The 23,767-nt window shown below is 37.4% G+C and overlaps 5 protein-coding genes across 5 annotated transcripts; 1 reads left to right on the forward strand and 4 right to left on the reverse strand.

The window, feature by feature from the left end:
- Positions 1–5,692: 5,692 nt before the first annotated feature.
- LOC123318951 (histone H2B-like) lies at positions 5,693–6,127 on the reverse strand. The gene has a single exon (XM_044905736.1). The coding sequence runs from the start codon at positions 6,114–6,116 to the stop codon at positions 5,745–5,747; it is 372 nt and encodes a 123-aa protein (XP_044761671.1). The 5' UTR covers positions 6,117–6,127; the 3' UTR covers positions 5,693–5,744.
- A 2,282-nt stretch (positions 6,128–8,409) lies between these two features.
- Positions 8,410–9,143, reverse strand: LOC123318838 (histone H1B-like). The gene has a single exon (XM_044905598.1). It carries the CDS (start codon positions 9,135–9,137, stop codon positions 8,472–8,474), a length of 666 nt encoding a protein of 221 aa, XP_044761533.1. The 5' UTR covers positions 9,138–9,143; the 3' UTR covers positions 8,410–8,471.
- A 3,947-nt stretch (positions 9,144–13,090) lies between these two features.
- Positions 13,091–13,621, reverse strand: LOC123318864 (histone H3). The gene has a single exon (XM_044905630.1). It carries the CDS (start codon positions 13,547–13,549, stop codon positions 13,139–13,141), a length of 411 nt encoding a protein of 136 aa, XP_044761565.1. The 5' UTR covers positions 13,550–13,621; the 3' UTR covers positions 13,091–13,138.
- A 145-nt stretch (positions 13,622–13,766) lies between these two features.
- On the forward strand, positions 13,767–14,171 carry LOC123319008 (histone H4). Its single transcript, XM_044905808.1, has one exon. It carries the CDS (start codon positions 13,810–13,812, stop codon positions 14,119–14,121), a length of 312 nt encoding a protein of 103 aa, XP_044761743.1. The 5' UTR covers positions 13,767–13,809; the 3' UTR covers positions 14,122–14,171.
- A 1,553-nt stretch (positions 14,172–15,724) lies between these two features.
- On the reverse strand, positions 15,725–23,433 carry LOC123322888 (histone H4-like). Its single transcript, XM_044910959.1, has 2 exons — positions 23,426–23,433; positions 15,725–16,090 (listed from the first exon to the last, which is right to left on the reverse strand). Exons 1-2 carry the CDS (start codon positions 23,431–23,433, stop codon positions 15,775–15,777), a joined length of 324 nt encoding a protein of 107 aa, XP_044766894.1. The 3' UTR covers positions 15,725–15,774.
- Positions 23,434–23,767: the final 334 nt, after the last annotated feature.

Below are 23,767 nucleotides of genomic sequence, written 5' to 3' on the forward strand. Positions count from 1 at the left end.
TTATTTTGATAATTATTTACCCAGTACCTACCATTATTAGATTTCAATTAAGCTTGAATGTCCGTAGATACTGAAATTTCAATGAATTCTGTTTAATTATCGTCGTGCTTGTAGGGCACCCTTTTTCACAATTAAAGTTTTCATTCTGTAACACAGATACCATAAAACTAAAATCTACAACTTTGTCGGCATTCTTTATAACAGTTACGGTTCTTTTTATGGGACGGGCTTCTTTGGAAAGAGCAAAACGCAGATATCCCACAAGCTAGGGTGAGAAAAAAAAATCTCCTCCAAAAACTCGTTAAGTATGAACGAACGGACTGATGAGAAAAACGAGGGCTTTCGATCGAAACCATTATCGGAAAGATCCGTTGAGGGTGCCATGCTAGTGTAATATTTTTAACTTTTGATTATCTAATCTCGGTAACGGTAAGTAATAGAGAAAAACTAATTGTAGAATTGAAGAGAGCAAAACGCAGATATCCCACAAGCTAAGGTAAAGAAATAAATTTTTTCTTCTCTCAAAACTCGTAAAGTGTAAATGAACAAACGAGAGCTTTAGGATGACACCAATATTGGAAAGATCCGTTGAGGTGCCCTGCTGGTGTAATATTACACCAGCAGGGCACTTTGAATTGTCTATTGATCATTGTATATAGTTGAGCAAAATAAACTAAGTGCTGAGCAAAACGAGGGCATAAAATCGTTAAAGTTCTTTGAGGTGCTCTGCTAGTTTAATGTCCGCACAGCGAGCTGACTCTGGGGGTCGCGATCCGAACCGAAGGGACTGGTACTCGTACCTGATTAACCCTTTTTTTAGATTCGATCGTAACCCGTGCGGGAGTGATCGAGTCGCCGATCTCGAATTGACCCAATCATTTCGATCATTCGGTCATATTCGAGTTCGACCCGCCCTCCGTCTTCTGGATACGAACATTACTACAGAATTCCGACTGACTGACAACATTAAATGTCTATTTTCTCAATAGATTGTTTATTTGACAAAAGATGGCAACTTTCATTTTCGCCTATAGATGGATTGGTTGGTTTTGGCATTGGTTGTAGGGTGTATCGCGTATCGCTGGTTGTCTATTCAAGAATAGGTATTGTAGCCTGTCGTGTCGAGATCGAAAGATATCATTAAGCGGAATTGAAGAGAAACTTTTCGAAAGAAATAAAATTCTACTAATTTAATGATAACAGAAACCTCTTGATGTAAGGACGACGCAATTTTTGGCTACATTCAGTCTGAAAATGCTGGACCATTTTAAACGATCGATTTCTTTTGTTCGATTTCAAATATGAACTCGGATTGGATTTCTTCAACAGTCAAAACTCAGATTCTGTGTCTGTTTCGTATTAAAGCTTGACACAGGATATGAGATGAAAATTCCGTAGTTGTTATATCTTACATCTAGCTCGAAACTTTGACGATATTTCTTCATTTCGGTTTCTTTTATGCGTGACCAATCTGTTTAAATATGATAAACAATAGATATCTTAGATTATGTATATAACACACATGATAGCAAAAAAATTTCATGTGATTAGAAAATTTATATACTCACTAAAATGAAATGATATTACCAAAAAGGGATAATAATAATACGTTATAATATTGAAGATTCATTCAAATCGTCATTGAATATCGAATGCATTCACATCATAATTGAACAAGTAACATTGTACGGAGCAACTGAAATTCAATTTTCAAGAATTATCCAATGCAATATCTATGAACGAAAAACGTGTCTTGACAGAAAAAGGCAGCCACCTTCATGGCACACTAATCTAACAAAAAAATGCAATTTTTAAATTCAGAGAAAAAATTCCGTATTTTGAAAATTGCCAGAATGGAGGTAAGCATCGGAATACCTGCGAAAAATATTCTAACTCTAAGTGCCTCATTATGAAGAAAGCACATGCCGACAAGATCCTTATTAATCTTATTGGCTAATTTTGTGATAATTTATCACCTGCAATACAAACCAGACTAGGTAGGTGAAAGCACACAGGCACAAGCTGTACCTGCACGGACAAACCCTCTTGAGCTCATTATTAAGTGTCAATGATGATAATCTTTGTATACAACATTTTACTTTAAGACGCATTTTGACAATGAAAATCTGTAACTACTGAGAACCCATTCATTCTATTCTCAACGATTTATTTAGGATGCTCGGCCAGAATCACGATAAAATTGAATGAATGAAAAAAAAATTCATGTCTACCATTATGAATAAGCTTCAAGACAAAATTTTTCTTACGTTAATAATTCTTAATATATATGAAAATAGCCCCAAGAAACTCGAAATATACATGTCACATTTGCCGATAGTAAACCTCGCCACTAAACCATTATAGATAGAATTTATAATTTCAAAGATTCAAAATTCCCCAAAAATATTCCAGCCCGGTTCAAAATATTTTTTAGGTTTCATAAAAAATGTACCTATAGCTATAGCTATAGGTACATTAAGACCATTTCTTACACAACTACTCTGAAAATAAATCTCAAACATCTGGCAAAATAGAAAAATATTGCCACTGAGCGGGTTTGTAAAAACCCAAACGAAGTTTCAGCACCATCCCTTTTTTATGATTTTTTGCCGAACATTCCAGTTGACGAATTTTGGCACCATCTGGAAGACATTTTGGGAAAAAAATTTTCGGTCCTTGCATCACAGATACAGATGAAGATCAGTTGCATCGTTATCTTCGACCTGTGAACTGATCTTCCGAGCCCTATTTTTTCGTTCGACGTTTTTGAAGTGATTTTTTTTTTATTCTCGCTCTACTGAACCGTGCTTGTGTCATTGGAACTATATTGACTGTTTAATATTTACACTGACATTCTGGTAGTGATAAGTTTTGGAAGTGGTGGACAAATTATTTATTAATTTTTTTTTTCTGCAAAAATTTCTCCTCCAAAAACTCGTAAAGTATAAATGAGCAAAACGAACGGGCTGATGAGCAAAACTTTCGATCGAAACCAATATCGGAAAGATCCGTTAAGGTGCCATGCTAGTGTAATATTCACCAGCAGGGCACGTAACGGTAAGTGGTAGAGAAAAACTAATTGCAGAATTGAGAGGAGCAAAACGCAGATATCCCACAAGCTGAGGTAAGAAAAAAAAAATTTTTTCTTCTCTGAAAACTCGTAAGGTGTAAATGAACAAAACGAACGGACTGGTGAGCAAAACGATAAACTAAGTTCTGAGCAAAACGAGGGCATAAAAATCGTAATATGTAGTTCTTTGAGGTGCTCTGCTAGTGTAATGCCGCTCAGCGAGCTGACTCTGGGGGTCGCGATCCGATTATTTAACCCTCAACTCCGGTCAAAATGGATCGTATCGTAACTATCGTATCGTATGTTTCTCTGTTTTCGCGGGACGAAGTAGTCTTCTTATTTCCGCCGTCTTGTATAGTCTCTCTTTGTTTGTATCGCTTTACTTCTGTTCATTCCATTATTTCTCTCATAATCAGTGGATTATTGTGTATTTTCATTTTTTCTTCCAGTTTTTCGTTCATTTTTTGTAGGTGCTCTTTGATTGTGGGATATTCTATATCTTTGTGGAGTTGTTCATTCGTGTGATACCACGGTGCGTTTAGTGTCAGCCTTATCGATATGTTTTGAACTCTCCGAAGTGTTCTCATGTTCCTTTCTGTTGTGTTCTTCCAGCTTGTGGCTGCGTATGTCATCGGTCGAAGTATCTAATATATAAAATTCTCGTGTCATAGTTTCCGTTACCATACTCCTCCGAAACGGCTTGACCGATTTTGATGAAATTTTTTGTGCTTATCCGGTATCTATGAGAATCGGCCAACATCTATTTTTCATCCCCCTAAATTTTTTATTTCATTTTTTGGACAAAATTTTTAATCTCTATTTTTTTATGATACAACATACAAAAATACATACAATCCTCAATTTTCACCCTTCTACGATCAACCCTTATTTTTTAATAGCCATTTTAGTAATTTAATAATTTTTTTTTAGAAATTACTAGGAAATTATTTATATGGCAAAACAACGTTTGCCGGGGTCAGCTAGTTGTATTATATATCTTAGGCTGACCTAAGTTCAATGACGGACGGACCTGGTTAATGTGTATATATTTATATAAAGGGCGAGTCATTGAATCGTAAAAATATTTTACAGTAGATTATTGAGGTCAAAACATGTACCATTTTTCCGATTTAGCCTTGATAAAAAGATTGACATCGGGTTTCATAAAACTTTGATTGTCCGATCAACGATTTGATAGTCACTCGATCACTCAACCGAAATCACTGAGACCTTTCATTTCTTAATATAGCAATTGAGAATAATTAAATGGATGTATGAACATCATAATTCGATGCGGGAATAATATTCTGATGATAATCATGACTGAATTATCGATAGAAAACAAATTGACGTCTATTCGTTCATCAAGCGTTGATTCCCTGATCAAGCTTTATGAAACCCGGGGATAGATTTTAAAAGAGTTGCATGCGGTCAAAGTAGGTACCCAATTTTTCGAATTTCATAGATAATTTTTATTTATGAACGCCAAATTACTCGAAATTCATTTCATTCGGTAAAACCGTTTGTGAGAACTGAAAATAATATTTTTTCATGTTTTTCAACAACCTCACCCTGTATATGCCTCCAGCTACTCAGCTTTCTACCCCGTATAGTGTTAAATAAAAATGATTTATTGGAAACAGAAGAATAATACAAGTGTATCACAACACAAAAACGAAAATATAATAATCTTAATACAATGGTTGTGCATTACACTGTGGAATGAGAACAGGTCTTCAGGCTTTGCTAGAGAAGTTTCTTCACCCCCAAAATTTGAATGTCTGAAATATTTGGTCAGGGAGGAAGACGCTGCTGCATTAATCATATTTTTATGTTTGTAACTTGAAACATGCCGTATAATATACCTTCTTTCTCCAAATACAATGCCGAATTGAACCTTCGTACATTGGACCATTGGATCAAGTTTTGTTTTTTTAAGGAATGGAAATTCTTTTGAAAGATTTTTGCACTTAATTTCTTTATTATCCATCTCAAATTAATGATCTTGAGAAAAATACTGAATTAAATTCAAGATTTTGACGGACGTTTTCCAGTGACGGACTTCTTGGACGATTGACGGACTGTCCATCACAATGACGGACGTCTGGTCACCCTAATATATCTTCATTTTGTTTGTTTTATCTAGTTTGCTCTTTCTGTTCAGTAATGGGTACATGAAACCTTTGATTGTTCTTGCTTTAACTTCGACGTTCCTGACGTGTTTGTTGAAATTCAATTTTTCGTCTAGGGTTATTCCTAGGTAGTTCACGCTTCTGGTCCATGGAATTGGTACATTGTTTATTTTTACGTTATTCGAGGGTCCTCTTGTAGTAGAAAATGATTCCGGATTTGCTCTGATTTTCCATTTGCTCATCCATTCCTCTATCCTGTGGCAATGTTTCTGCAGTTCCTTCTCTATTTTAGAGGTTACTCTTGAGCTAGTCAATATAGCCGTGTCATCTGCGTATGATGTAATGATTGCGTTCTCGAATTGAGACGTTTTTGTTTAATGTCAGATAGTGTTAGACCGAAGGAAATCAACTTACATACAGCGGAGCATTTTCCCGACCAAATCTAAGGAAAATAGCAACAGACCAGTTACTAATTATCAGGATGTACTAATTAGTGGTTCTGAAAAGAACCTATTGGGTTAGAACGTATGTGGTGTTCCACCTCATTTTGAACTAGTGTACTTGGTGACTGCTTTGGTACCTTCGCTGACTGCGTGCTTAGCCAGCTCGCCAGGTAAGAGAAGCCGTACCGCAGTCTGAATTTCCCTGCTGGTAATCGTAGAACGTTTATTGTAGTGAGCCAGTCTGCTCGCTTCAGCAGCGATACGTTCGAAGATATCATTCACGAAACTGTTCATGATACTCATAGCTTTGCTAGAAATACCGGTATCGGGATGCACTTGTTTCAATACCTTGTAAATGTAGATGGCGTAACTTTCCTTCCTCTTCCGTTTCTTCTTCTTATCAGTCTTGGAAATATTTTTCTGGGCCTTGCCCGCCTTTTTAGACGCTTTTCCGCTAGTTTTCGGAGGCATCGTAATGTGGAAAAATTTTATCGAAAATATGGTCCTCTTACCGACACAAAATATGAGATAGGAAAATCTCACATTTTTGGCTCCGCCCATGAGTTATATACATTTTTTATATTTGATAATTTTTTTATTCAGTACCTACCATTTGAAAATTCGAGTAACCTAAAATGTCCGTAAATATTAAAATTTTAATGAATCTTTTTTAAAATGATATTCAATTAACAGATTTCTGCAGAATACAGAGTATTTTCTGAGAATTCAGTAATAACAGTACCTAATATAAACTGGACCTGTACTTAATTACCCTCGTGCTTATAGGCACCCTTTTCACAAATGTTTCATTCTGTAACAGAGATGCCATAAATCTAAAATATACAACTTTGTCGGCATTCTCTATAAGTTACGTTTCTTTTTATGGGGCGGCTTCTTTCAGAGCGGTCAATCTTTGCTTCTTTCAAGCCCCCTGCCGAATATCTGGAATATAGTTGGGGTTTATTGATTCTTAACACATGATAATTGTTATTTTTCATATTCAGTTTCTTCATAACTAAACAAACAGAAATTATGAATAAGTTGAAATTTCCAAAATGACCTTCATAAATATCAAAATGCAATTAAAATTAGCTTAACCCAAATGTTTTGTCCTGTCATTTGTAAACATGCTTCGGAGTTGGTTTATAGTACCACGGTCTCTAGAAATTTTATGAATGCAAAAATCCGGAAACCACCCCAGTTCAATATTCCAACAATTTTGGCTTTTCCAAACTAGTTGGTTTATAAGTACCAAGGTTTCTAGAAATCTTATAAAAGCAAAAAGTTTCATTTTTGGTTTCATTTGTAAGTTGAGACTCAACGATTAGTGTATGTGTTACTTCACAGTAAAGGTGCTTGAAATTTTTTTACTTTTTTTCATAACTTCGCCAGTTCAATAGTTCCAGTAGAGTTGAGTCGATACGTGAAACAGGTACCTTGTACCGTGAACAATGCTATCAGGATATACCTTCGAGCGCGTGTTTCGATCTTTCTGCTAAGATGTCGAATAAGAGAAGCCCGATACGGCTTTATTTTTCTATCGTAGACCTTGAAAAAATAATGTGTTCCTGCGACATCTGTAAACAACAACTGTCTTACAAACATTCAGTGTCCAATTTAAAAAACATTTCAAGCGAAAACCTGCCTTTGTGGATATTTTTCCCAGAAATTCAAGCGATGAAAATAATCCTTCTACCAGTGCTTCGAAACGTCCATTACCCAGTGATGAGGATAATGAGAAAAATAAGGATACTTCCGAAGAACCTAGTTCTAAAATAACTAAATTGGACGGTGTTGTGATTGTAAATACCTAGTGATAATAATTAACCGAAAAAAAAAGTTCAAGATGAAATCGTCACTTTTCTACATGAAAAAATTACAGGACAAGAAGCAGTTAAGGGTTTTTAGTGGGTCTCGAGCTCAAGAGAGTGAGAATCCCCAGAGGGTGGTTCGTCTGACTTGCAGATTTTCCCCCTGCTACACAAAAAAAAAGAATTCCGTGCATTTGCCTATAAACCTTTCATCTTTTAGTCTGTTTTCTTCTCACACACTATATTGCTGGGATTTATGTGTTTATCCTCTATTGGATATCACTTTATTCGATTTTCAATAAGTTTCTGTTAGTATATTAAAATCTTTTTAATTGATCTCTTGGTCTCCTTCGGTAAATTCGCATTCTCCTTTTGTCTTCATTTGGGTCGTAGTTCACTAGTCTGCTGAGTTCTTGATTCGGATGGTTTTTCGCTGTTTCGAATAATTTCTCTGCTTTTTTGTTCATGAATTCCGTTATGGTTTCCCATTTTAGGTCCCTATAAATCTGTCTATTCATGACAAACCAAGGTGCATCTATTGCACATGGTAGCAGCTTGTTTTGATTTTAATGGTCAATTAGTCAAATAACGAGTTCAATTTCGAAAGAACTGAACTTAAACTCGTAATGAAACGTAGTTTTTCAATTGCGATGACTATGTTGAGTACCTCGGAAAAGATATTAAATTTCTGCCGTATATTAATTTTCATGATTTTTTGATCAAGATCGCTATCATTCGATAGCTAGAGTGAAATTCTGAATATTCTGCACCTGAAATTATTCGGCTAAATTCCTGACCGTCAAGTGATTTTCAGAATTCGGGACTTATGTGATAGCATTTTCAAAAATATTTACATTTTCCGAAAAAAATTACCTACCGTGTTCGATGGAAACATCTTTTCTGACATCGTTTCTCTAGCGAGTGAAAATCTATAAAAGTAATATTTGATAGAAAATTGTAGAGGCCCTGAAAAGGGCCGGTTTAAAATGTTTATCCTTCCAAAATTATATACGTTTTACTTTTTCTTTTTGGGAGACGTTACTTTCTTCGGAGCCGTTACTGATTTGACCGTTTTTGGTTTCGGTGCTTTGGGCTTCTTCGTCGGCGATTTGATTGCCTTCTTAGCTTTCGAGGGAGATTTCGTTAATTTTGGCTTCTTTTTTTCTGTAGCAATTGCCGCTCTCTTTTTCGACTTACTCACTGTAGTTGTAGACCTGGCAGGGGATTTGTTCTTCTTCTCGGCTGCCGTTGTAGATGACGCATTCTTATTTGCTCCATCGGCCGACTTGACCAATTTTTTCGTAACCTTCTTCGACGCGTTTGTTGTAGATCCGCCAGCGGCCAATTTGAAAGAACCAGACGCTCCTTTTCCTTTGGTCTGAATCAGGGAACCGGACTGTACAGCGGACTTCAGATATTTTCTTATGAACGGTGCAAGTTTTTCAGAATCGACCTTGTAATTCGAACCGATGTATTTCTTGATAGCTTGCAACGAGGACCCGCTCCTTTCTTTCAATCCTTTGATGGCACTGTTAACCATATCGGAAGTTGGAGGATGGCTGGGTTTGACATGTTTAGACTTTGCTGAGGTTTTTTTCTCGGCTTTTTTAAGCGTCTTACCAACAGCACTAGCAGGCGTAGTTGCCTGTCGCACTTCAGACTCGGAGGTTGATAATGACATTGTGTTAAGCACTTCGGGTTTGGATTACTTCCGATAGTGGGATCCATATTACCGAAGTTGACGGAAATTTGACGGGCGATTGGCTCGTAAATTATTGCTAAGGACTTGAAATTGCAAGTTTACTGCGTAATCTCACGGAATTTAAAGCTTTTTATTTGTACCAATTATTGGGTTCATCATTGCATCGTATTTCGGACGAATGCGATATGGGAAATAGGCCGATATATCATTTTTGACGGACCGAAATGATTCTTCCCAGACTTGCCAAAGTCGCTCTTGTCATGGTTCCTGGATATTCTTATCATTAGTTATTATTTCGAAATTTGATTCTCCTTGATCGAACAGCTCATGATGAATAGAACTTATTCTTTTATTCATTGACCATCAGAATCGACCATCAAAATCCGCATTTTTACTGGAAGTAGCGAAATTTTCTAATACTTTGTCGAATCGACCACTGAAAACTGAATTTCTATCATAGTATCGACTGAAATTCAACGTATGTGTCTCAATTCCAAAACTTCGTATAGTTTCAAGATTTGGCTCGAATTGATCTAACAGTTCCTCGGAAATTGATCTCATACTTTGTCTAATCGGCCACTGAATTTCTATCGAGAGTATTGAACTGAATTCGAAAACTATAAATATGAGATTCTAGGATTGAACGCCCACACTAAACCTCTCCGAAACCAGCCCTAAACAAAACTTCAGGAAATTTCAACAAAAGATGCCAAAGAAATCAAGGTTGGAAAGAAGATATAAAAGGTGGAAACCATCAAGAGAATTTCATTAAAGGTGAATATTGGCACAAGGAACAAATCAAAACAACTATTCTCTCAGCGACGTTTCGGAAATTTTATTTCCTTCATCAGGCTACAACAAAAGGTAATCATTACATTCAGATGGACTCAAAAAACAAAGAAAAGGTTGTGAAAAAAGTGGTCAAAAATATATAAACTAATATATGAATATATATTTATATATATTTAGACTGATTCAAAAAAATCGACTTTCTTTTTTTTCGGCAAACACACCCCTTATTATCTTCAGGGCATCGAAAAAAAACGTCTGTGAAGATATTAGCCAAAAATCTTATTATTTAGAGGTCGCTCTTCGAGGATTTCTATTTTCCCTACTAATAGCAGGGGAAAATAATTTATTTCTAGTTAAAAAATTCCAGTTCGCAAACCAATGGACGGATACCATTGAGCGATATATTTTTATGTAGGGAGTTTAGTGGTCTACAAAAACTGCCCCATAAAATTTTTGCATAAAACGGCTTTTCGAAAAGTTATTAGAGCTTGAAATTAAATTTTTGTCGAAGTAGCTGTTTTTACTCGGATATCGGGAAGCAGTTATTGGAATTTACTTTGAAAATCAGGAAATCGTTCTCGAAAGTTACAATTGATATGATTTTATTCAGATTTAAATCATTCATGACATCCCCAAATTGTCAACCTCAACAATTGTTAGGGTGTTTCATACTCTTCAGAATCAAATTATTTAGCATCTCTTTTTTCTCATTCACTTGGGTCAGAAAGAATGATTGGTTTTGTGCTTGTGATTAGTGTTTGATCTTAAACTCGGTACTTGTCTTCAGTTTCATCCATAATACAATTTTGTGTATTCATTATTTTTGCAAACCCAAAATGGCCGCATTTGCAAAATTCTCGCTATATGATTTCATTGGAGAAGACATTACGTAGTGAAAGTAACATATAGATGATAGGATCTTTCTGTTGTTAACGATTTAACGGAGCGAGTTATTGGTTTAATTGAAGAATGTAATAACTACTAAAAGAAGAATGAAGAATTAACAGTTACAGTTTCTTTTACAATTGATCAACGAACATCGTCATCGTTTTCCGGATTGCAACAAAAAAAAATTGAAATTATCTGTTTAGAACATATTATCTATTATAGATGTTGAATATACCAACACCAATATTATTTCCCACAACCGAATGAATGCTTTCTATATGCGACTTATTTCTAATATCATTAAACCTACCAATTCCACAAATATCGAGATATTTGTTGAAAAATTGTTGAAGTTCACTCTTTTGTGACAGCGGCCATTTTGGGTTTATAAAAATAATGAATACAAAAAATTGTATTATGACTGAAACTGAAGTACCGGGTTTAAGAACAACACTAATCTGAAAGAGAGCATAAAACCATTCATTCTTTCTGACCCAAATGAATGAGAAATAAGAGATGCTGAATAATTTGATTCTGAAGAGTATAAATTTCTAACTCTCTAACAATTGTTGAGGTTGACTATTTGAGGATGTCATAAATTATTTGAATCTACATAGAATCATATTAATTGTATCTTTCCAGAACTATTTTCTGATTTTCAAAGTAAATTCCAATAATTTCTCCCCGATATCCGAGTAAAAACAGCTACTTCGATAAAGATTTCATTTCAAGCTCTAATAACTTTTCGAAAAGCCGTTTTATGGAAAAATTGTATGGGACAGTTTTTGTAGAGCACCTGATTCCCTACATAAAAATATATCGCTCAACGAAATCCGTCCATTGTTTTGCGAACTGGAATTTTTTAACTAGAAACAAATTTTTTTCCCCTGCTATTAGTAGGGAAAATAGAAATCCTCGATGAGCGACCTCTAAATATTTTCGGATAATATTTTCAAAAACGTCATTTTTCAATGTCCTGATGATAATAAGGAGTGTGTTTCTCGAAAAAAAAGAATGTCGATTTTTTTGAATCAGTCTAAGACATATTTTATCTTTTGAATGTCAGCAATACATTTTTAGCTATCAAACAATATAGCATATGTACGAGTTTTAGCAAAGGTTAGTGCAACGGGGTACCATACAATTTGGAGTATGATACAAGAGCTTAGGGAAAAACCTCAGTAAAAAAACCCTGTCTCTCCGTGAGTAGTGTAGTGATGTCAAATATATGAATAAAATGTGAATAACCGAATGACTGAAAAGGAGGAATCAAAATTTTTTTTTGATAAATTATGTAAAAGCGAAACATCGAATAAAAACTGACATACATTCATTCGTCCTAAAAATATCATCTCTTCAATAGATCTTACAAGATTTTGTTCTCTACATAGCAGAGCATTATTTTCATAGTGCTGTAAAAGTGAAAGTAGAAGTGAAAGTGCCCACTAGCACAGCTGCTACGGAATTTTTGATTCCGTCTGTGAAGTTTGTGTAGATTCTATACGCGTATGTATTATCGGAATTTTAATTCGTTAAAATTTTCGAAGTTGCTGTTCATCTGCCAGTCCAGTCCAGGTCTAGTGAAATAGGCCAAGAGGTGAAACTACATTGTTTAAGTCTGATCAACTGGGTGAGATAAATACATTAAATGTGAGCTGACCAATAGTTATGATGCGAGTAGGAGCAGTGAATGAATCGTACAAGTTAAAATGAGAAAAGAATAGTATTATTAATATACATGATATTTATCATTGAGCAACATTTACAGAGACGAACTGCTTACAAGTGAGCACGATTAGAACGTCCATCGGAAAAACAGAAGATACAATTGATGAATTATGAGAAGTGCAAAACGAGAGTACTGCGATAACCACTAAACGTTGGTTTCAAGAGGTGCAGAAGGCTGAGAGCCAACATGTATATCGAGTAAGATGAATGAACGTGAGAATGTATCATGAGAGCACAAATTTATAGTGAGTAGATTGTCAGGAATAGACAGATTTATAGGGACCTAAAATGGGAAACCATTTCAACACGAATTGATCAAACAGTTGGTGGTTTTATAATTTGCCGAATCGGCAAACTACAATTCGGAAAATTTTTAAGAATTCGTCTGATGAAGGATTCTGATGTGACTACGCAACATTAAGAAATCTTACCAAAAATTCCCTTTTCCGTTCAGTGTCAGTTTCGTACCGAACTGTATAACCGTGGCGATCGAAGTATCGTACGAGTAAAAAAGTCATCTAGAATTTTGTGGTTCTGAAAAGAACCGATATGCAAGATTCCCGAATCGAAATTTAGGCACGTTCACCCCTGATACGTCTAGCAAGTTGAATGTCCTTCGGCATGATAGTTACTCTTTTGGCGTGGATCGCACACAAGTTTGTATCCTCGAAGAGTCCAACCAAATAAGCTTCGCTAGCTTCTTGAAGTGCCATTACGGCGGAACTTTGAAATCTGAGATCAGTTTTGAAATCCTGAGCGATCTCACGTACCAACCTCTGGAAAGGCAACTTACGGATCAACAACTCGGTACTCTTCTGATAACGTCGTATTTCACGTAAAGCAACGGTACCCGGACGGTAACGGTGAGGTTTCTTCACACCGCCTGTGGCTGGAGCACTTTTACGTGCAGCCTTGGTGGCTAATTGTTTTCGCGGAGCCTTACCCCCGGTCGACTTTCTAGCAGTCTGCTTAGTACGAGCCATAATGAATGTTAGTGAATTCCTCTACACGAACAGGTCCGCGACGCAATCTGAACAATTCTATCCGTCCCCACCACCGTCGGCCCATATTTATAGACTACGTTGCCGTTCCAATGCGTATCTGAAAATCTATTGGATGCTACGGAATTACTGTGGTGGGGCGGCTGTAGTTTATAAATACTGGTCAGAGACTACGTTGCTCTTATTCTGTTTTCGCTTACGTATCGACTTTCTACTTCGACCCTTTCTAACGTTCTACAGACATGACCGGACGAGGTAAAGGTGGTAAAGGTTTGGGCAAAGGTGGAGCCAAGCGTCATAGGAAAGTACTCCGAGATAATATCCAAGGTATCACCAAACCCGCTATCAGGAGATTGGCTAGGCGTGGAGGTGTCAAGCGTATTTCTGGTCTCATTTACGAAGAAACTCGTGGAGTGTTGAAGGTGTTCCTGGAAAATGTAATCAGGGACGCTGTCACATATACCGAACATGCAAAGAGAAAAACTGTTACCGCCATGGACGTTGTATATGCCCTCAAACGTCAAGGACGTACATTGTACGGTTTCGGCGGTTGAATGAGTCATTATTCAGGTTGTAGTATAAACGGTCCTTCTCAGGACCACAACCATTTAATGTTTGTTTTATCCAATATCAATGTCGATTGCTAATAAATACTTCGTACTAAATTCTTGAGGATATGTACGTATTATTTCACTATGATCACTAAGCCCGGATATAAAGAGAATCCTTCTTGGATTCTGTGGCCAAACCCTCCGTCCATCCTCAAGATGAAATTTTTTTAAGTAGTTCCGATCTGAGACTCGAGGACTTGAAACCTCGGTGACCGCCGAGGTAATCCTTTCCTGAGAAAAGGTGTTTGCCGGACGATTCCAAAGTGTGCTTGGACTCGCTCATTCATGTTCGGTGATAATAACCTCTATAGAAGATCTACAAATCCACAAAGTTCGTGTGCTGAATGATATTTAATACAAATAATATAGTGCAGAAAACCCTCATTTTTTTTGGTTAATTGAATTATTTGGCGTGTGTCCAGCGCCTTCTTTAATGGTCCTTCGTAGCCGAATTAAAAATTCTATTTGATATCTCATTTGTGCGCTTTGTTCCACCACTAAAATATAGCATATATGAACCGAACAAATTCGTAAACGAGATTGTTACCTGCAGTGTCGAAGTTCATTTTCTGTAAGCGGTACTGAGCCAACCCTTATCTCAACAACCTTCTGCGAAAATAGTCGTTTTTCGCTATGAATTGTCTGTATATCAAAATGTATTTCCTCAATCTTCGCCTGCAGTTTATTTTCGGTTTCTAGGGACTAATTGCTCCGCTCCGCATAATTGGTTGGCAATCTTGAATTGTATACTATCGAAGGCTTTGAAGGTAGACTCCAGGGTTTTTGTTCGATCACTTTCTGCAATGATCGCCGCATTTAGAATGCACCCAATTCGTTCAATGTAAACCTTTCGTTGTTTTTTACTAAGCAAAAGTCGTTTCTCTTCACTACTCAGAGACATTTTAACTCAGTGAATGAATTCTGCGAAAGGTAGATATTGAAAAACGACTATTTTCGCCGAAGGTTGTTAAGATAAGGGTTGGCTCTTGGCTCAGTACCGCCTACAGAAAATGAACTTCGACACTTCAGGTAACAATCTCGTTTACGAATTTATTCGGTTCGAAAATAATATATGCTATATTTTAGTGGTGGAACGAAGCGCAAAAATGTGAGAGAATTATTAATAGACGAAAAAAATGAGGGTTTTCTGCACTATATTATTTGTATTAAATATCATTCAGCAGACGAACTTTGTGGATTTGTAGATCTTCTATAGAGGTTATTATCACCGAACATGAATGGGCGAGTCCAAGCACACTTTGGAATCGTCCGGCTAACACCTTTTCTCAGAAAAGGACTACCTCGGCGGGTACCGAGGTTTCAATTGTTTTATAGGTTTCTCGTCCTGGAGTCTCAGATCGGAACTATTTCAAAAAATTTTATCTTGAGGATGGACGAAGGGTTTGGCCACAGAATCCAAGAAGGATTCTCTTCTTAACCGGGCTTAGTGATCATAGTAAAATAATACGTACATATCCTCAAGAACTTAGTCCGAAGTATTTATTAGCAATCGACATTGATATTGGACAAAACGAACATTATATCGTTGTGGTCCTGAGAAGGACCGTTTATACTACAACCTGAATAATGACTCATTCAACCGCCGAAACCGTACAATGTACGTCCTTGACGTTTGAGGGCATATACAACGTCCATGGCGGTAACAGTTTTTCTCTTTGCATGTTCGGTATATGTGACAGCGTCCCTGATTACATTTTCCAGGAACACCTTCAACACTCCACGAGTTTCTTCGTAAATGAGACCAGAAATACGCTTGACACCTCCAGGCCTAGCCAATCTCCTGATAGCGGGTTTGGTGATACCTTGGATGTTGTCTCGTAGTACTTTCCTATGACGCTTGGCTCCACCTTTGCCGCCCAAACCTTTACCAACTTTACCTCGTTTTTTTTTTCTTTTTTTTTTGGTGTAGCAGGGGGAAAATCTGCAAGACAGTCGAACCACCCTCATCTCCTGAGGGGGAACAGTGTGGGGTTTCTCACTCTCCTGAGTTCGAGACCCACTAAAAACCCTCAACTGCTTCTTGAATTTTGGTTCCGGGCATTTGCCTATAAACCGTTCATCTCTTGATCGGTTTTCTTCTCGCACACTATCGTGCTGGGATTTATGTGTTTAACCTCTATTGGATTAACACTTTATTGAATTTTTCAATAAGTTTCTGTTGTTATTTTAATCTCTTTTTAATTGATCTCTTGGTCTCCTTCGGTAAATTCGCATTCTCCTTTTGTCTTCCTCTGGGTCGTAGTCCACTAGTCTCCTGAGTTCTTGATTCGGATGGTTTTTCGCTGTTTCGAATAATTTCTCTGCTTTTCTGTTCATGAATTCCGTTATGGTTTCCCATTTCAGGTCCTTATAAATCTGTCTATTCCTGACAAACCAAGGTGCATCTATTGCACATCGTAGCAGCTTGTTTTCAGTGGCCTGAATTCTTTTGATATGGCTCTTTGCCGCGAAACCCCAGGCAACTGATCCATAAGTCAGTTGAGGCCCAGCAACGGCTTTGATTATCTTCAATTTTGTCTCTTTCGACATGTGGCTTCTTCTTCCTATTAGAGGATAGAGTCTATTCATCGCTGCTTTCGTTTTGTCGATTGCTTGTTTGATATGACTATTCCAAGTAAGTCCTTTGTCAAGCGTTATTCCTAAATATTTGGCTTCATTTTTCCAGTCGATTTCTTCGCCGTCAACATTCAGTTTCGTTGTGGGTCGCAGTCTTCTCTTCTGTAGTAATATTGCTTGGCTCTTTTGTCCATTGAGCTTGATTTTCCACTTTATGCACCAGTCATTTGTTTCGTCAATCGTCTCTTGTAGAACTCGTTCTATTACTTCTGGGTTGCGGTGTCGAGTTGCTATGCCTGTGTCGTCAGCATATAACGTTAGCATGGTTCTTGGATTTTTCGGAATATCGTGGATGTATATGTTGTACAGAAGTGGACCAAGTACTGATCCTTGGGGTACTCCAGCCTCTATATCTCTTGTTGAGGAGCATTCTTATGCATATTTTGATCGAATATCCAGCACATCTCATCTTATATATTAATCCTTCATGCCATACAAGACCTGTAGCTTGTTTATTTTGGAATCCCTCTGTTATGTACTCTGTGAGCCTTAATAATTGTTGTTCAGTTGAATGCTCTCTTCTGAATCCGAACTGTTCTGGTGGTATTAGTTTCAGATTTTCGGTTTCCTCATTTAGCCTCGTGGCGATAATTCTTTCTACTACTTTTCCTAACGCCGACAGTAGACTTATCGGTCTGTAGTTTTGTGGAAACTTCTCCTCTTTGAATGGTTTACTGAATACTATGACTTCTGCTGTTTTCCATTTTTCTGGGTAGTGTTCTGTCCTCATAATTCCATTCGCGATATTTGTTAGAGCGGCTATACCTTTTCTAGGTAATTTCTTTAACATAACATTCGTTATTTTATCGCTTCCGGGAGCTTTCCTCTTCTTCAAACTTCTAATTATTTCCCTGATTTCATTTGGCGATGTTGGCTTGTCTATTTCAGCAGTCGCTGGTAATTCATCCATTTCTTCATCATTTTCTTCAACCAGTTCTTCCAAATCTTCATTATCGTCGTCTATCCTGTAATTTATTCTCGATTCTCGTTCGATCGAGTCCGCCCATGCATCTGCCTTATCAGTATTGGTATACTCCATTCCCCTTTCTCCGTGTAGGGGTGGAATTTTAGTGTTTTCTCCTCGTAGGCTTTTTTGCATTCTCCATGCAGAATGATCGATTGTATTCAGTTCTTGAACCCTTTTGTTCCATCTGCTTGTTCTTAGATCTTTCAGGGCATTTTTCAGAACTTGGCTATGTCGGTTGAGGTTCCTTCTATTCAGATCATTTTTATTCATCCTATATATTCTTCTGAGTTTTCGATTTTCTTGTATAAGATCTTTTACTTCTTTAGGCGTATCGCCATGCGGATGACTTGGTGCTGGTCTCTTCACTCTTCTCGTGCTTTTTTCGTAAGCTTTCAATATAATCTCTTCCAGTTTATCAACCGCACATTCCAGATCGTCTGGAGTGCTTATTGTTGGAATTTCTGTTATTTCCGATTGTATTAAATGGCTGTATTTAGCCCAATTGATGTATTCTCTTATTTCCATCAGTTTTTCTCTTTGTTCTTCTCCAATTGTCAATTCGACGGGATTGTGGTTTGAGGTTCCATCTTCCAAAGTTTCAATCGAGAATTCTTGAGTTATATTTTTCAATATCGCGATATCTATTACATATGGTATTCCTCTACCAAAAGCAAGATATGTCGGTAGCTCTGGTCCAATCACTATGGCATTTTGTTTTTCGGCGAAATCCTTGAGTTTTTTGCCATTTCTATTCTCTGTTATGCTGTTCCATAATGGGGATTTACAGTTGAAATCTCCGATGGAGATTTTCGGGTTTGATCCTTCCAACATGTTGTTATCTCTTCTTCCAATAGATTATTTTGTGGTGGCTTATACGCCGAGGTTATTTCGACTCTTTGCCGATTTAATTCGGCAACATTAGTCACTTTTTCTGTTTTTCCTTGTGTTTCGTCGGATCTACTTTTAAAGTAGTGTTTCAGATCTGTTCTCACCAATATTGCTACTCCTCTTCCGGTGTTTGTAATTCTGTCACATCTATATGTTTCATAATTCATGAAATTCAGTCGTCTGTTCCGGTTTATTCTTGTTTCCTGTAGGGCTATAATATCAGGTTGTCTTTCTGATATTATTTGTTCTATCTCGGCCTTCCGTGTGTTGATCCCGTTTATGTTCCACGAGATTATCTTGAGGGATTTCTTCCTAATATCAGGAGGTGAGGTCCATTAATTCAGTTTACTAAATAATGCTTGGAGTTTTTTCTCCATTTCCCTCTCAATTTTCAACATTATCTTGTTGAAAATTTTCTCCGTGAAGATATCTAAATCATCGGCTGATTCAGATATCTTTTTCTTCTCTTGTTGACTGTTCACAGCCTGTTTCATTGTAAGCTTCTTCTGTCCTTCTTTTTTCTGAACGGGTTTTGGAGTCTCCCTCTTCTTTTCCTGCTCTGTAGGTTGGGTCTTCGCTACTTCCTGAATTTTTTGTTCAGAAGTTGTTGTTTTTGTTACCTTCTTTTTCTGTTCAGCTGATTTTCGGGAATTCTTCTTTCTGGTCACCAACTTGAACTCGCTACATCCTTTGTAGCTAGCTGGATGGCCCTCTTCTCCACATAAGACACATGTGGCATTTCTCTCTTCACCTTTTCTGGTGAGTGTGCAGTCATTGCTGCTAGTGCTATGACTTCCTGAGCACTTCACGCATCTCCACGGGAAGGAGCATTTGTTCTGTGCATGTCCGTACGTTTGACACCTAAAGCACTGGCTTGGACTTTCAGGCCTCTTTTTGTGTTCAACCACAATACAGAGGTTGTAGAGTCGCTTCACTTCGAAGATTCCTTTTTTCTGGGTTTTAACCAGGTAGAGAGGTATGGGCTTCTTCGTCTTGTTCGATGTCATTCTGGACACCTCAGCGTCTGATATTCCCTGGAATATCAGGCCGTCCTTAATCAACGCAAGATCAGCGTCGATTGGTAAATGCCTAATGACGGCATATATCTTCTTCTCCTCCTCCATTCGGTAGGTAAAAAATTCTTTAACACGCTGCTCGCAGAATTTCGTAATTTTTCTAAAATCATCTACGGTTGACGCGAAGGTTTTTATACCGTCTTTAACTACAGTTGCGCGGTTGTAGTCTATCCTTTTTGTGTAGAGAGCTTTAGATGTCTCTACCCAATCTGAGGTGCCCATCATTGTGATGGGTGGAATTTTATCTCTTTTAGGCACTTCCGTTGCCTTCTTGACAGTCTCCTCATCAGAAGATGAGCTTTCTTTTCGCGCGCGTTTAGTTGGGGGCGCGTTTGGGGCCTTCGCAACCTGCGTTGAATCATTTTTCCTTGTTTCGGGTTGTGAAACAATTCCTTTAAGGGAATTATTTTTGGAACCCGCTACCGGCTTTGTGATTGCGGCGTAAGTGGGAGATTTCGGCATATTATTGCGGGTCATTTCCTCCCTCGAGAGGCGCATCTCACCGACCAACTGTGACACAGTTTCAGTCAGTTTGACTATTTGAGCTTTCAACTGCTCATTTTCTTCTCTGAGCTTTACAAGCTCCTCGTGTTCGCCTTCGCTGAATTCTTCAGCATCGGTCGCTTCCATGTAGGAACCCTCATTATCTGAGGTTTCCGACATGGTTTTATACTCGAAAATCTCAAAATATCAAACAATTGGAAGAATAGCTGGCGTTTGAGATTAAACTCTTTTGTGAACTAAACCCGTTACAAAGTTGCCGTTCCAATGCGTATCTAAAAATCTATTGGATGCTACGGAATTACTGTGGGGGCGGCTGTAGTTTATAAATACTGGTCGGAGAGTAAGTTCCCGTCACCAGTGTCCAGAATTTGTTTTTCGTTGGTACTGCAGAAAACATCAGGTGAGCTTATTTTTCGTATCTTTTTTTTTCTGATTTTTCTCATAGCTTAGGAAACTGTTGGCTTTATACCATAGTTTTATATTAGACTATTTCATTGAAGATTCCTGAATATTTTATTATTTTCAAATTGCTTGATATTTTGAGAAATCTGAGTATAAAACCATGTCGGAAACCCCAGATAATGAGGGTTCCTATATGGAAGCGACCGATGCTGAAGAATTCAGCGACGGTGAACACGAAAGCAGTTGAAAGCTCAAATTGTCAAACTGACCGAAACTGTGTCACAGTTGGTCGGTGAGATGAGCCTCTTGAGAGAGGAAATGACCCGAAAGAATATGCCGAAATCCCCCACTTATACCACAATTACAAAACCGGTAGCGGGTTCCAAAAATAATTCCTTTAAAGGAATTGTTTCACAACAAGGAAATATGATACAATGTTGGATGCGAAGGCCCCAAGCGTGCCCCCAACTAAACGCGCGCGAGAAGAAAGCTCCTCTTCTGATGAGGAGACCGTCAAGTCTATTCCTGACAAACCAAGGTTCATCTATTGCACATGGAAGCAGCTTGTTTTCAGTGGCCTGAATTCGTTTGATATGGCTCTTTGCCGCGAAACCCCAGGCAACTGATCCATCAGTCAGTTGAGGCCTAGCAACGGCTTTGATTATTATCTTCAATTTTGTCTCGTTAGACATGTGGCTTCTTCCTATCAGAGGATAGAGTCTATTCATCGCTGCTTTCGTTTTGTCGATTGCTTGTTTGATATGACTTTTCCAAGTAAGTCCTTTGTCAAGCGTTATTCCTTAACATTTGGCTTCATTTTTCCAGTCGATTTCTTCGCCGTCAACTTCCAGTTTCGTTGTGGGTCGCAGTCTTCTCTTCTGTAGTAATATTGCTTGGCTCTTTTGTCCATTGAGCTTAATTTTCCACTTTATGCACCAGTCATTTGTTTCGTCAAAAAGAAGAACAGAAGAAGCCTCCAATAAAACGGGCTGTAAACAGTCAACAGGAGAAGAAAAAGATATCTGAATCAGCCGATGATTAAGATATCTTCACGGAGAAAATTTTCAACAAGATAATGTTGAAAATTGAGAGGAAAATGGAAAAGAAACTCCAAGCATTATTCAGTTAACTGAATTAATGGACATTACGGATATTAGGAAGAAATCCCTCTAGATAATCTCGTGGAACATAAACGGGATCAACACTCGGAAAACCGAGATAGAAGAAATAATATCAGAGAGACAACCTGTTATTATAGCCCTATAGGAAACAAGAATAAATCGGAACAGACGACTGAATTTCATGAATTATGAAACAAATAGATGTGACAGAATTACAAACACCGGAGGAGGAGTAGCAATATTGGTGAGAACAGATCTGAAACACTACTTCAAAAGTAGATCCGACGAAACACAAGGAAAAACAGAAAAAGTGACGATTGTTGCCGAATTAAATCGTCAAAGAGTCGAAATTACCTCGGCATATAAGCCATCACAAAACAATTTATTGGAAGAAAAGATAAACAACATGTTGGAAGGAACAAACCCGGAAATCTGCATCGCAGATTTCAACTGTAAATTCCCATCATAACAGAGAATAGAAATGGCAAAAAACTCAAGGATTTCGCCGAAAAACAAAATGCCATAGTGAAATTGAAAACATTCATATTAAATTCTAAAAATTAACGAATTATATTTTTCTTCAAACCATATAGGGCCCAAAAGTATTCCCTGGACCCTCTGAGTTTTGAAGATATTACGAATATAAAATATTGAATACATACAGTCCCTGGCCATATTATTAGACGCATTGATTCGATGCAAAATCTCGATATTGAATTATTAAATTGAACGTATATGTTACATATACTTCATCTGTAAATGATTTTCACATATAATATATCATATTCAATAAAAAATATTGATTTATTGATGATTAAACATGAAATTCTAATATTTTGCTGAGCCACCCTGTGTAGCTATGAGTGCTTCATACTATCAATGCAGGATTGTTCGGTTTGCTGCATTCGAAGATAATGATTTCATATGTGGATTATCGAAATAACGTCCGAACCTGCAGAATGCAAGAAGTCCACTGGAAGACATAGTACTGATTCATACTTAAGTACTAATACTACAACATCAAAAATAAATGCCAAATAGAACAATTTAATGAGAGTCGTAGATGAAACTAACATTCTGTGGAAATGAAATTCAAATATTTTGCTTTTTCCTCGAGCAATACCAGTAAATATAAAAAAAATCCTCAGTGCGTCTAATAAACTGGCCAGGGACTGTAAATGAGGATTTTCTATAAATTTTTATCCTGTTACCCGTTGCCGAAACAATGCTTGAAAAATACCGAGTTACAGAACTTTTCAAATTGATAACTTATTTTGCACAAGCAATAAATAATATAATTGATTGATTCAGGAATGAACTCTGAACTTTTCTTTTCTTTTCGTACGAATACTGAATATTCATATGTAAATAAAATACTTCCTGAAGTCTTTCACACTCCACCCCGGAATCAACTTTCTGTATTCTGATTGGAGAATTGAAAATGAAAATAATTTCGGAAATGTGAATGAAGCCGCCCCAAAAACCCAACAGTAGTCGGCCATATTTATCAAAGCGAAGCCGAAAACTTCGATAAGTTATATTATAACATAAATAACTCTTAAAAGTGGCCACTACAGTGCGGACCGTATAGGCTGTCTGGGATATTTATGAGAAGAATGCGAATGCGGCACCTTTGATGGTTTTTTTATTACCCCTGCATATTGCGTTCACCAATGAGTCCGCGCCTAAATATATTTCTTGGTATTCCTGTTGTTGCTGACTGAACTGCATTTATTTTCATTCGGTACATAAGTTGATTTTTTTCATGTCTAAGCTCAAAATGCCGCCCCTAAATCCTAGCGCCTTAGGCGGCCGCCTACCCTGCCTACCCCCTAGCGACGGCCCTGCCAATTCGGCATCATTCGGATAGCTTCGGAAAAAACGATTCCTTCAACCAATCGTTGCATTTGGTTCATTGTTTTGGTTTTGATCAAAATATGAATGAAATATAATATAAGCTATCTTTTTTCGAGGACGTTTCCTCTCTCACTATG

This window comes from Coccinella septempunctata, chromosome 1, assembly GCF_907165205.1.
Source record: "Coccinella septempunctata chromosome 1, icCocSept1.1, whole genome shotgun sequence".
In the NCBI taxonomy this organism is placed as follows: Eukaryota; Metazoa; Arthropoda; class Insecta; order Coleoptera; family Coccinellidae; genus Coccinella; species Coccinella septempunctata.